Below are 13,559 nucleotides of genomic sequence, written 5' to 3' on the forward strand. Positions count from 1 at the left end.
AGAATGTGATCTTGTATGCTGCATGTATATACTGTGATACATTCCTGTTATACCTATTTGATGCATGTATAGACTGATAAATTTCTGCAATACTTGTACGCTGTATCTATTGAACTGTGTTCATTATATTTTTCTAAAGGAGATTTACGTTGTTCAGATTCTATTTGCTTGAATGTTTTAAAAGCCATGAGAAAAACTTATATTTCATCAGCTTATACTTGTCAAAGCTTTTTGCTATGCATTATACAGTTTCCAATAAGACATGTGTAACACTTACAGTCAAGTCAAAGTAATTAATCATATTATTTATGTTGTGTAAATTTCACAATTCATTCTAAAACACAAATAGAAATGTTATCATTTCCTTCAAAAATCTCAAAAGTTGTACTGATTTACATTTGTCAGTCCTTCTTTCTGCGCTCCAGTCCATCCAATGGCCATTTTGTTGCATTTTCTCAGGATCTGCAAATCTAAGCTTCCTGAAATTTAGAAGCAAGCTTTATGCTGTTCTGTGAATTGAGTTGTATTTTCAAACTGATCTCTTGTCAACTTCCTGTTAAGCAAACTCTCACCTGTACATATTTTTACACATACATGCAGGCCAAGTATCAAATGTTTGTGATATTTTTCGCAAAGAACTACAGGACTTTCTGAAATTTGGACTCAAGCTTCATGTGAACATTCTGTACTATGTGATACTTTTCCATATCAAACTCATGATACTGAACACCTGTATCAGGGGTATCGTTAGTGTCTTAATATAATGAGAAATAATACATAGTTCGACTATATATTTTTTGAGAATCAACACAGCACAAAGGGGAAGACTGCTTATATCACCATAAAAAAACTTAAAATATCTTATGTATGAAAAGGAAAAGTTATTTGTCTATAAAGAACTAGTTAAATTCTATTAATTTCTCCTGGTAGTGAAAGGTTAAGCTCTTAAAGACAAAAATGTTACCAAATGCAAAATATCAGAAATATCAGAAAATTCCTTCAAAAATCTCAAAAGTTGTACTGATTTACATTTGTCAGTCCTTCTTTCTGCGCTCCAGTCCATCCAATGGCCATTTTGTTGCATTTTCTCAGGATCTGCAAATCTAAAAAGAACTATAAAGAACTAGTTAAATTCTATTAATTTCTCCTGGTAGTGAAAGGTTAAGCTCTTAAAGACAAAAATGTTACCAAATGCAAAATATCAGAAATATCAGAACAAATTTGAAATTATTTTTCATATTTTTTGACAAAAATCATTCAGATAATTGACAGTTTAAGTAACAATGTATTTATAATGTTAAAAAATACTTTACAACATAAATCATTATCTGCATTCTCTTTGAATGTAATGGTTCATTTAAACTTGTGAAATTACAAAAAAAATGGAAAGTATTCATGAAATCTATGTAACAAATCCACTTTGAACAAATAATTTGGAAGGATGAGGATCTCTGTTTTACCATACATTCCAATATTTTTTAATTTTTTTAGTTTTTATTATAATGTTGTGATAAACATATACCTTGATATATATTTTTGTGTTTTTCTAGTTGTTTAAAAAAAAGTCTTCCATTGATTGTTCAAATCAATAGGTGTAATGTTAAATAGTAGATGACTGTCTTATAAGGGTCCCAATTTTAATTGAGTCAAATTTGCATAAAAACTGTTATATTATTAGTTGTTAGTTTTTTTCTTAATTATTTATATACTACCATCATATACTTTGGCAAAGCCTAGTTTTATATTTAAGACGAAAGAAAGATCTGTGTAAGTGGTGATTTGTATTTGTTGAATTATAATGTTTTAGTTATTATAATTTATTTTTTATTGACCAGTCAGATATCCTTTCTGTGTTCTTGCTTTGTATTATTATATTATGAAATTCAATATTTTGAAACAAAAGAATAGGAAGAAGAAATCTGTTGAAAACAACGTGTATTTGTAACACCTAATATGATTATAAGTGTAATATTGAAACCATATCACTAATAATTAAAATTTACCTCATCTTTTATTAAGCTTCAGTTTGATATATATTTTTTCTTGCTGTGTTGAAGACACATTGGTGGTCCTTGGCTATATTCTGCTCTTTGACAGACTGTTGTTTCTTTGATACATTCCCCATTCCCATAATTTGTCAATTTAACAGTACGATCTTTTGATTTTGTTCTGACAAATTCTGTATAAAAGTTACTATATTACCTGACCTAGCCCAAAGGACTAGTATGAGTCATGACACTTAAGTGCAGTGTCTGGTTTTAAAAAAGAATGACACTTTATATAATTTGTGCTTTTCTGAATTTACCATAATCAAAAATGCTCAAACCCAAAAATAATTTAAAAAAATGAGGTTCCTTTTTTCGGACATAAAACATCAAAAGAAAAGCCAAATTCGTCATGTCACAAAATCTGAATTAAGTTTAGGGATGGTTGCACCAAAGTTTAACAATTATTTGTACGATTGATTGTTTTGTTTCAACACTATTCTTTAAGCCTCCAAAATATCAAGCTAGTGAGACTCACACTAGTCATTAGCTGTTCAAAGTATGACAAAGGAACGTTTTAGTTGTTAATTCCATGTTCATCATGGTTTGGCTACCCACAAAACCAGGTCCAACCCACAATTTTTTCTTAAAATGTCCTGTACCAATTCAAGAACATGGCAGTTGTTAACTTATAGTTCGTTTCTGTGTATGTTGCATTGTCGTTTGTTTTTTATTGTTCTTCAGTGTTTCAGTTGATTTGTTGTTTTTCCTCTTATAGTTGATGTGTTTCCCTCGGTTTTAGTTTGTAACCCCGATTTTTTTCTCTCAATCGATTTATGATTTTCGAACAGCAGCATACTACTCCTGCCTCTATGAAAAATACGACTTATTCTCACAAACACGGTTTACTAGTATTTAATCCAAAAATTTGTCCAAGCAAAAATGCAACAAACTATTCTGTTACCAACGAACATTGACCTAAAATTTGAAACTGAAGAATAGTATGTTCAGGTTGATAATCTAACTCAGTTGAATTTGTTTTCATATTGGTCAAGAACCCTCAAATAAATATTTATAATTTTCACATAGAGATTGGCAGGATGGTGAAACAAAAAAAAAGAAGTGGTATTAACCTGCTTCAATTCTAGTATTATTTAATTGATCAAATGTTTAAAAGAGGGACGAAAGATACCAGAGGGACAGCCAAACTCATAAATCAAAAATAAACTGACAACGCCATGGCTTCGATTTTGATGAGGGATTTAGGTAGGGTAAGTAAAATTTAAATCCCATCTGTACACCCACATCAAAATAGAGATGTTAGAAAAAACAAATTCCTTCCTCTCCCCTTTGATATTTACTTAAAGAGAGAATGATAAAAATATTCCTTCTGGATACCGGATACATAAAACCCCTCACAAAGGAACAATTTAGTTGTTAATTCCACTTTCAGACATATCTATGAAATTCTGTTAATCAAAACCCTTATTCGGTGAGTGCTCGCAGTTAACTTGACATTTATGATTTTGAAACTAGGAGGGCTGTGTTTTTTTTCTTGGTATTGACATAATTTGATGGACTTCAAGCTAGGAGCCCATAATAAATGTGATATATTTTGCTATCCAATTGTCAACTTTCATTTCCACAGCTCAATCGATAAGTTACGAATCCATGTACACATTAAATACTTTATTAACAGCTAGGGGTGAGTTATTTTTATCGCAATAAATTTAAAAACAGACAGCTCCAGCATAATTACTATGATATCGACTGAAATGGACACTGCAATAGTTAAAAGGTAAAATCACAAAAATACTGAAGTCCCTAATCAAAATCAAAAGCTCAAACACATCAAACGAATGGATAACAACTGTCATATTCCTGACTTGATACAGGCATTTTCTTGTGTAGAAAATGGTAGATTAAAACCTGGTTTTATAGCGCCAAACCTTTCACTTGTACGGACTGTTACAATCACGAAAAGGTTGACTGATAATTTGTTCTTGAGCTACACCATAACATGCATAATTTCAATCAATGTAAGTCTACGATCACGTGTCGGAGTGGTAACGAATGTATTTGTGTTGGCTGCAGATAATGACCATACTTTCATTTTCAAATGTGTACTACAGCAGAACATCTTTAAATATTTCATTTGTTCGTTTTTTTATTGTTTAAGTTAATTTTACTAATTTTAAATTGAGTATGGTTTATTTTAAGTGCTTATAGTTTTAGTTGCTTCTATGTGCTTGCTTAACTTAATGAGATTTTTTAGGCATTAATCATGTTAATGATTGACTACTTTTTATGGGATAACTGTAAGTGTAAATTGTCGTACGTCTTGTGCCGTTCCATTGTGTCTGTACGCACTGCATATACTATGCAAGTCTTAATTAATTAATTATTTGTGTATATTATATAACTCACTGTACATCCTATTACTTATTTTGACATTTTGTCTGAATTGGAATTCGCATGGCAAGTGATGTTTGGGCTCGATGTACCCTATGTATATTGCTCCTTTTTTAGTTCATGCGAACCTAGTGTTTTTATTTTATCTTGATTTATGATTGAATATTTTAACGCAAACACATTTTACCTCCCGATTCATTCAAAAAATTATCTATTTTTCAAAGACAACCATTTTGTGTACTAACATTGAGTAGTTCACAATACATGTTATTATATAATTAGAGAGAGAAATAGTTAAAACAATTGTTTTCACAAATTCTTGTAAAGATTGAATTAATGGGTTTGCCAAAAAAAAAATAAAAACAACACGTTATAAATTTAATGCGTTTGAAGTGTTTTTTCTGGATTTACCTTCATCAGGAACACCAAAAGCCTCATATTTAAAAACGTTGACGAGCTATAAACCAAAAAGGATCTTGAAAAATATCCAAAATTCATCTAATGCCATCATACATTTATAGACAGAAAAATGTCTCTTTTTTTATTATCATACACTACCTTAAAATATGATTTAAAACAATCATGGTAATTTTCCGATCACTGAGTGTGTTTTTTTTTAACAAATTAGTTCTTGAATTCATCTGATACAGTAAACGGAACAAATATGTAATGTCAATTATTTCTGAACATGCACAGACATAAAATACACCTTAGTTGTTTTGCTTTACACATTTTCACAAAATTAAATATCTTTACCTTTTGTACATTTCACGTTCCATAATAATGATGTTCCATTGACCTTTCTATTGAACATGTTGAATGCTTATTATTCTATGTACTACATAAACACATCTACAATTGTTGTAACTACAATCCCATCCTCTTTTCCCTGAAATTGACCTACAATAGAAGACTCATGACCTGGTTTGTTCTTAAATGAGAAGCTCGTACGACGGATGCCACATGTTAAGCTGACCTTTCTCGTATTTTGGTGGGTTGTGTTTGATATACTAAGGTTTTTCTTACTCAGAAATAGATTACCTAAGATGTATATGGCAAAACTATTAGGATTTTTCGGTCCCCAATGCTCTTCAACTTCGTACTTCATTTGGCTTTTTCAACATTTTTTATTCGAGCGTTACTGATGAGTCTTTTGGCCTCTGGCGTAAATATAAAATTTCAATCCTGGTATCCATGATGAGTTTACTTGCTCAGTCCTTAGTTTTCAATGTTGTGGTTTTTTGTTAGCCTGAGAGTTTATAACCAGCCCAGTATCTCACTTATTTTCTAGTGGCATGAAAATATGGTTATGGTTTTTCTTAAAATTGAAATTAAGGAATTTTTCTCACATTCGGTGTTCGGGATTGGTGGTAAATTAAGTTTCTCAAAAAGTTAACCCCCAGCATAACTGCATGAAGAAACATTTATTCTCTACTTGCTCATTTGAAGCAGTAGAATAGGTGCATAAACAGGGCTGTGCTCCATACTCAGAAACTGCTCAATTAGAGTTATGAAGAGGAAAGATTAGAAATGATACTCCAAAAATTGTATGGGCACCATCACGAATTGGTTGATTTATACGATGCAGCTGTGTCTAAGCTAACTAATTTCAATTTGCTACGCCGTAGATTGTGGTTTAATAACATTTATGTCGTCTGCCTGCTAAGTCCCGAATATGACTGTTCTATTGCGTGTGAATTTGCATTGCTATACGACGTGTATCTGTATTTTATATATCCAACATTCATGACTTTGATTAGGTCTTTCCACTTTTCAATGGAAAGACCTATTGGTTTTCTTCGGATTATTATTAGATCTTTCCATTTTTACCTTTTCGTGGAAAGACCTATTGATTTTCTTCTGATTATTAAGTCTTTCCACTTTTCCGTGGAAAGACCCATTGGTTTTCTTCTGATATTTTTTTTTCTACCGCCTAATTTTTTTCCTTCGCTGTATCGATGTTCCTCAAGATGTCACTTAGATATTTGGAATATGATATCGTACAGTTTGTACACTTTTGTATCTACTTCTGCGTAACCGAATACTTTTATATGTAAGAGTTATCTCCCCGAACACTGTTTTTCTTGTTATTTCTACAACTTCGCAACATTATAAGAAACCGACAAATTTATTTTTCCAATTTGCTCGTTATATCCTCAGGATGTTTAGTTTAATTTTGACCGAAGCCGTATAAAGATTCCATATGAGAGTTATTTCCCATTTTGTATTTGATATAAGTGAAATGTATTTGTAACTGGAAAACTATAAGTGATAATGGCCTAGGGTCATTTGATTTGCGTTCCTTGGTCCCAAAAAAATGAAAAAAAGGTCAAGGTCAAAGGTCAAGGTCATGTTCAAGATTTAGATTTTGGCTTGCTTTCACTTATTTTCAGAAATCTTATAAGATATCAAAATATTTTCACACAATTGTTAGTTGCGACATGTCATAACACGTAAGTTTTAGTTGAAAATGTACGTAGACATTTAATGAAAGTTTGAAGTTTTCCCCCTTTTATATCTAATATTAGTCATATGGTAATATTACTCATTAACAATATAAAGTAGTGGCCTAGAGTCTTTTGATTTGAAGTCCTTGGTTTATGACCTTGAAATTGAGCTCAAGGTCATAGGTAAATTTAACGTTCTAGATTTTGACCTCTGCTTTTACCTCATATGTATTCATGATAAAGACATGGGACTTTTTGCATTATTCTGCAAGCCATGTGACCTTGAAAAACCAAAACGGTAGTGATCTATTGTAAACCGGAAGTAGCTATTTTATGTACTAAATCAATGTAAAAGTATATTTGGAATCAGTGTCGAGTTAACTATCAAACAATACCAGAGGTAACATCTTTTGAAAAGGAAGTACACAATTTTCTCCCTTATTTATATCTGTTTATATAGAAACCATATATTTTTGGAATCAGCGTACAATAAGCTGTCATTTGAAAATGACATTTAAAACCAAATTTTTATATTTTCATATAAAAATAGATCCTTACTGGTGGAGAGACCATCAATTGTTCTCTGAACAATTGGTTTTTAATCTTTTTTATGTATCTGTTGTGATTTCTGGTGGATAATGTGATATGTCTTATCGTTTGTAGTTCAAATAATTATAAAATAGCATTTCAATACCGTCAGTGTTATGATAATTGTATGTTTTTTTGTGAAAATTATTGTATACAGTTCAAAATTACGTATTTGTTACATAAGTGTGTCACTGTTTGTGATATCATGTGCTGTCTGCCGAGTAAGGAAGCTGTTCGTTATTTTGCGGTTTGTATGTTGTGTCGAGTACTAAATGTATATTATTTGTTTGTGCGTTTCTTCGTGATGAGTGCTTGGGTGTGTTTGTACTGTATTTCTGTCGCGTAGTTTTGTCATTTTAGCGATATTTTGTAACATTGACATATAAGCGGGGAGTTTTACTATCTGCAACACCAGGTTCAACCCACCATTGGTTTCTAAAAATGTCATGTACCAAATCAAGAATATGGTAGTTGTTTAGTTCGTTTCTATGTATATTGGCATTTGTTATTGTTGCACTGCAGTGTTCCTGTTGTTCCTTTGTGACCTCTTACAGTTGATGTGTTTTCGTTTGTAATCCGAATTAGTCAGATATTGTGTCTTTGTGCAAAGTTAACATTCTACAAAACATTCTGCTTTGGGACTTTGGACTAGAAAATTAATACAAAGAGATGAATATGTGCTTTAATGTACAAATAACAAGCTCCCTCTGAAAAGGTGTTTTACGCAAATGAAAAGACAAAACGTAATAAAAAACATATAATAGTTATCAAAAGTACCAGGATTATAATTTTAAACGCCATTTAAACTTTTTATAAGCTTCTTTCAAAATAAATGTACAGTGAATTAAAAAACGTCGGCGTAACAAAAAATTATAGCACTTTTTGAAAGAGTGCAATTCTCAGCCTGTCCCATCCAACGCTATCGTCATTGTCCCACCATTCTATAAATACAACATCATCCCATATCTGTCGAAGTTCTGAAGGAAAGTCTTGCACTGTAATATTGTGCTTTTTTATTATAATGATGTGCTGCAGATTCCCGGCATATTTTTCATATTTTGCTCTTTGTATTTCAAACTTTCCCCATATACGGTCTTGAAATGAATGATCTATAACAAAAATCACATTCCTGCTATTACTTATGGATTCTGCAATTGCATCAGAACATATGTCTCCACCAAGAATGTCCCGGTCATCTAAGCATGTGATCATCTTCCACGAATTTTCAAGTTTATGTATTAAAGTATTTATTGTCCAGTGTAAGCTTTGATCACCATATGAAATGTATATGTCATACTTAGTTTTTAATTTCATTCTCTCCTCGATAACTAATCTAAATCTTCTATAAATCCAATAAGCCAGTTGCCATCTGAAATTAACCACAAGGGCGACTGGTATGGTTAATACAACAAACGACACAAGTAGAGCGATTCCTATTCGAAGCCAGTGCCCACTGTTGCAGTCTATAAAGAGTTCATGATATTTCTGCATCACTTCTGAAATAGTTATAACTGTACCATCTTTTAACGTGCACAGGTAATCTCCTTTTGGTTCATCAAAACTTATATTTGTTTTAGTGATCCATTTGACAAACTCAAGAGTATCACACATGCATCTTAAACGGTTTCCTTTTAGAAATAGTTTAAATGTATTCCCATACTTTAAGTTTTGTTGTTCAAGCCATTTGCGTACTGTTTCATTAATGGATTGAATGAAATTGTGACTAATATCAAGCAACTGTAAATTCGGTAGAGATAAAACTGCCTTTGGTATGTCATAAAGCAAATTATATGATATGCTGAGGTTTTGTATTTCACTGTTGTTCACAAAGACATTTTCCGGTAGAAACCAAATATTATTATTTGAAATGTCCAATACCTCAACTGATGGGATAAATTCTAAGGCGGTTGGACATCTTTGAAACGTGTGACCTAGTCGAGTATATTTCATTTGAACATTTGTAGTATTTACTAGTTCAGGCATCGATGATAAAAAGTATGTTGACAATGTTGTTCCAGAAAAATTGATAAACCGCAGATTATTTGACCCATTAAATTGTATTATCGGAAACCAATTAGCATTAAAGTAGCTAATATCAAGATACTGTAAATTTGGGGCCGTCAGAATTAAAATATTTCCTAGTAATTCTAGTTTTCTAAGAAAATGTGATAATCTTAATGTATGCAAGTTTTCTGGTAGTTTTAAACGCAATTGCACAATCTCCTTTTTGTCCTCATATTCTTGAGTTGCAGAATAACACCTTGGTTCAATATATTTCTTAAACGCATATGAACTTTTTTCTAATTCGTTTCTTTCTTCATCATACACAGAATATTGGTCCGAGAACATTTCAGTTTTAATATCTGTAACATCTTTTTCATAATGTAAATACTTTATTTCATCAGAAAAAGACAAAGGATTGTACGAATAATCAAATAAAGTCAAATTTACCGATTTATGAGCGAGTGGCAATAACTCCATGAATTTATTCATCATCGGAAATCGGTTTCCAGAAAAAACAATTTGTTTGAAACATTCTGGCCTTTCATAGTATAGTAGAGATCTAGGTTTAAAGTCTACAATTCCACACTCAGATAATATAAGATTGGACACGCATATCTTTTGTAAGTATCTCATCATTTCTGAAGTTATTATAACAGCGTCTGGAGCTGCCACTTCTGTTGGACCACGATAACCAGAATTCACCTGTATGAACTCAATCGTTTCCATTGTCTTATTTTCATAGGGATTAAGTATACTGAGGGCATCTAGAAGCGACATCGTAGATTTGTGAATACTTAATGTCCTAAGGTTTTTAAATGGCACTAAAACTCCTGTCTGTACATTTTTGATATGGTTACAGTTTCTTAAATGTAATTCTTTGATATTTGAGGGTAAATTTGTAAATGTTATATTCTTTAGATAATTTACATTGCATTGGTCGAATACCAGTTTTTGTAGATTGATCAGATTTAGCAAACCTAATTTATAAAAATCAGAATTATGAAAAAGATCCATAGCAAGAAATTTCAAATAAACGAGTTTACCTAAGAACGGATAATGCTCATCAAAACTGTCGAAATTTCTTCTAATGTCAAGGTTATGTAATGATTTCAAATAATTAAATACGTCACCGGTATGTTCTGTAGGTATATTTAATTGGTTGTTGCTTAAATCGAGTGTTGTTAGTCTTGTTAATCCATTAAATGAACTGCACTGTATCGTTGTAAGCTTGTTTCCATGTAAACTTATATACTGAAGTAATTGGTAACGTGCGAAAGCATTAGCTTCTATTTCGATAATGTTGTTTTTGTTCAAGTCCAGTCTTTCAATTGATCTTGGTAATCCTTTCGGAACATGTGTTAAATTCCTCCCTTCACAGTTTGCGGAACATTTCTTAATTTCGCACGTTGATTTACATACAATATTATCCAAAAGCCATGACAGGTAAAACAAAAGTAAAACAAACATGGACATAGTTAGATATTATGTACTTCCATGCAATTTGAAGTGATGATAAAAATACAAATTTTGTTCCTCATTCACTGGAATTTCCATCCCAAATTTATTTAAATAGATTATTTAAAATGCGATGCTCACATGAATTTGAATTTAACTGGTGTATTATAAAAATATCTACTTCCTGTTCATGCACTGAGAAATTAGAAAACTAAAATATACCATATTTAAAAAAAAAACTTAAAACAACAACAACAAGGAAATAATTATATTTGATGTGAATACACTACGTTTACCTTGGAATCACTTCACATGTCGCTTTGCCATTGTATTCCTGTGATGAGCATAACTTATTTGTATTTTAAGAGTAGTTGTCCTATTGATTGATTTCATTTATAAGTACATCGTTATACTTACTACCTGTTGGTGTGAATGAAAAATTAAAACAAAAATACCGAACTCCACGGGAAATTCAAAAAGGGTAGTCCATTACATTGACAAAAGCTAACAATATTAACCAACGTTACGAGGGAAAAAAACTTATATCATATTCCTATAAACAGAGTACTTATTACAATTCCTTAGTACGAGACAGTTCTCAAACTATAACATTTCATGCGGAGATTCATTAATAGGGATTCACATTGTAAAGTTATACCCTTAAAACGTTGATGTTTCAAAAGCAAACTTTAATTTCTTTTATGTTCACTCATAAGTCAGGGAAACACTTTTTCTTTGAATGTTATAACAATTGATTCACAGAAAAATACGCATTTCTCATCAATCTCAGTGCACTATATTTAAGAATTTGCAGCTACCTATTACCTAGTTCAAAGTTCACAACGGTTCATAAGACGGATGAATTCATTATTACAACTGTTATTTCACATTCTGTTCAGATGAGTATTATACTAAGACTTTACCATTTTCATCAAGCCGTTATATGAGTAAGTACTTTGTCTGTCTTGGTCTCTACCATCCCAACTAAGAGGGAACATATTTGTTTTAAGATAATTCCTTTTATTTACAAATTCAATTTACATAAATGCAAATTTTGGTAAATTTCTGTGTCCCTCCTTAACTGTTTGGAATTACATAAAAAGCATAAGTGTTTCGAATCGAACAGGCAAAACAAAATATAGAATTTGATCAAAATATGCAATTTGTAAAATTGCATGAAATTTTGTTACGGAATGTAAGCGGTATTTCAAATTATATTCCATTAAACCTCTGTTTTCCAAAGAAAGAAATATTTTTTACACAAAAAATGTTATTTTCTTTAAATTTTGGGAGCGAGTAATGACTTTTCGAAATTAAGATAATTCAGAGAGTGTTTAGGGTAAAGACGAACAAATCCGAAGAACTATGAATCAAATAAGAGTGGTCAAAGAGACATTCTGATAATGGTTTAATCTGTCTCCCTTAGCATTTAATATAGTCATACCAATAATAGAGTAAATCATTTTTTTTTATTAAAAAATCCCTTATTTCGAATTTTGCCAGCATCCAATAACGGCATATATTATCAGACTCAAGCATCACTGAAGAGACATGTATTGTCGAAATGCGCATCTGGTGCAAGAAAATTGATACCGTTAATTTTATTATTATCAGACTCAATACTATATATGCAAAAGAGAGGCAAAAGATACCGGAGGGACATTCAAATTCACAAGTCGAAAAAAAACCCGGACAACTCCATAGTTCAAAAAGTAAAAATAGACAAACAGATACAAAAGTACACAAAACACAAAATAGAAAACTAAAGTCAAAGCAACACGACTTCACTCAAACGGGAGGTGATGTCGGTGCTCCGAGAGGGTAAGCAGATAATGCTCCACATGTGGCAAATAAATAAACTCATCATAGATACCAGGACTAGATTTTGTATATACGCCAGACGCGCGTTTCGTCTACAAAAGACTCATCAGTGACGAACCGTCAGTTGATATATGTTGCGTTGAAGTTAGAATTATTATAAGTGTTTGTACCCCATTCATAACTTTTCGGAATCAAAGCACAAAGAAAATGCAGCAAAAAAGTGTTACAATAATTTAACCAGGTTAACTGTTTCCATTATTTTTCTTACCAATTTAGGAATCTGGCAGCTGTTAGCAAATATTCCGTTTTATGTATTTTGGCGTTTATTTTTGTAGCAGTTCAGTGTTTATATTAAAACAATGTTTTCAATTTATAGTTGATGTGTTTCACGCTGACCGCTTAATCAATTTACACGTATGACTATTGAACAGCTGTAAACTACTGTTACCTTTATTGTACTTGAATTAATTTCATTTTCATTACAGTGTATACGATTTTTGCTGCGATAAATCAAACTTACTTTCAGCTTGAAAATTTAACAGAATCAATTATCAACAATCACGTCATGTATTTCCCGGATGTGACCTACCGAATTAGACTCATTACCTGGTTTGTGCTTACACGAGCAACATTGCGGTTGCTGGTAGTGAAGAAGGATCTGTACATCTTCTGCATCACATGGGATCACATGCGGTTTTCGATGGTGTATGTGATACTCAGTCATTAATTATTTTATAATGCGTGTTGTGTAGTTTTTGTCTGTATGTCGTTTTGCCGTGGCATTGTCAAATCGCTTTCTATTTTCAGTTCGAAAATCTCTTTGGTATCTCTTGCGGGCACCAAATGC

The 13,559-nt window shown here is 31.7% G+C and overlaps 1 protein-coding gene across 1 annotated transcript; it reads right to left on the minus strand.

Moving 5' to 3' along the window:
* Positions 1-8,092: 8,092 nt before the first annotated feature.
* Positions 8,093-11,056, minus strand: LOC143072552 (toll-like receptor 4). Its single transcript, XM_076247546.1, has one exon. It carries the CDS (start codon positions 10,907-10,909, stop codon positions 8,303-8,305), a length of 2,607 nt encoding a protein of 868 aa, XP_076103661.1. The 5' UTR covers positions 10,910-11,056; the 3' UTR covers positions 8,093-8,302.
* Between the last annotated feature and the right edge of the window lie 2,503 nt (positions 11,057-13,559).

This window comes from Mytilus galloprovincialis, chromosome 1 (assembly GCF_965363235.1).
Source record: "Mytilus galloprovincialis chromosome 1, xbMytGall1.hap1.1, whole genome shotgun sequence".
NCBI classification, from domain to species: domain Eukaryota; kingdom Metazoa; phylum Mollusca; class Bivalvia; order Mytilida; family Mytilidae; genus Mytilus; species Mytilus galloprovincialis.

What these genes read in the sequence shown, in the direction of transcription:
- LOC143072552 (XM_076247546.1), bottom strand. Translation starts at nt 10,909, where the DNA reads ATGTCCATGTTTGTTTTACTTTTGTTTTACCTGTCATGGCTTTTGGAT.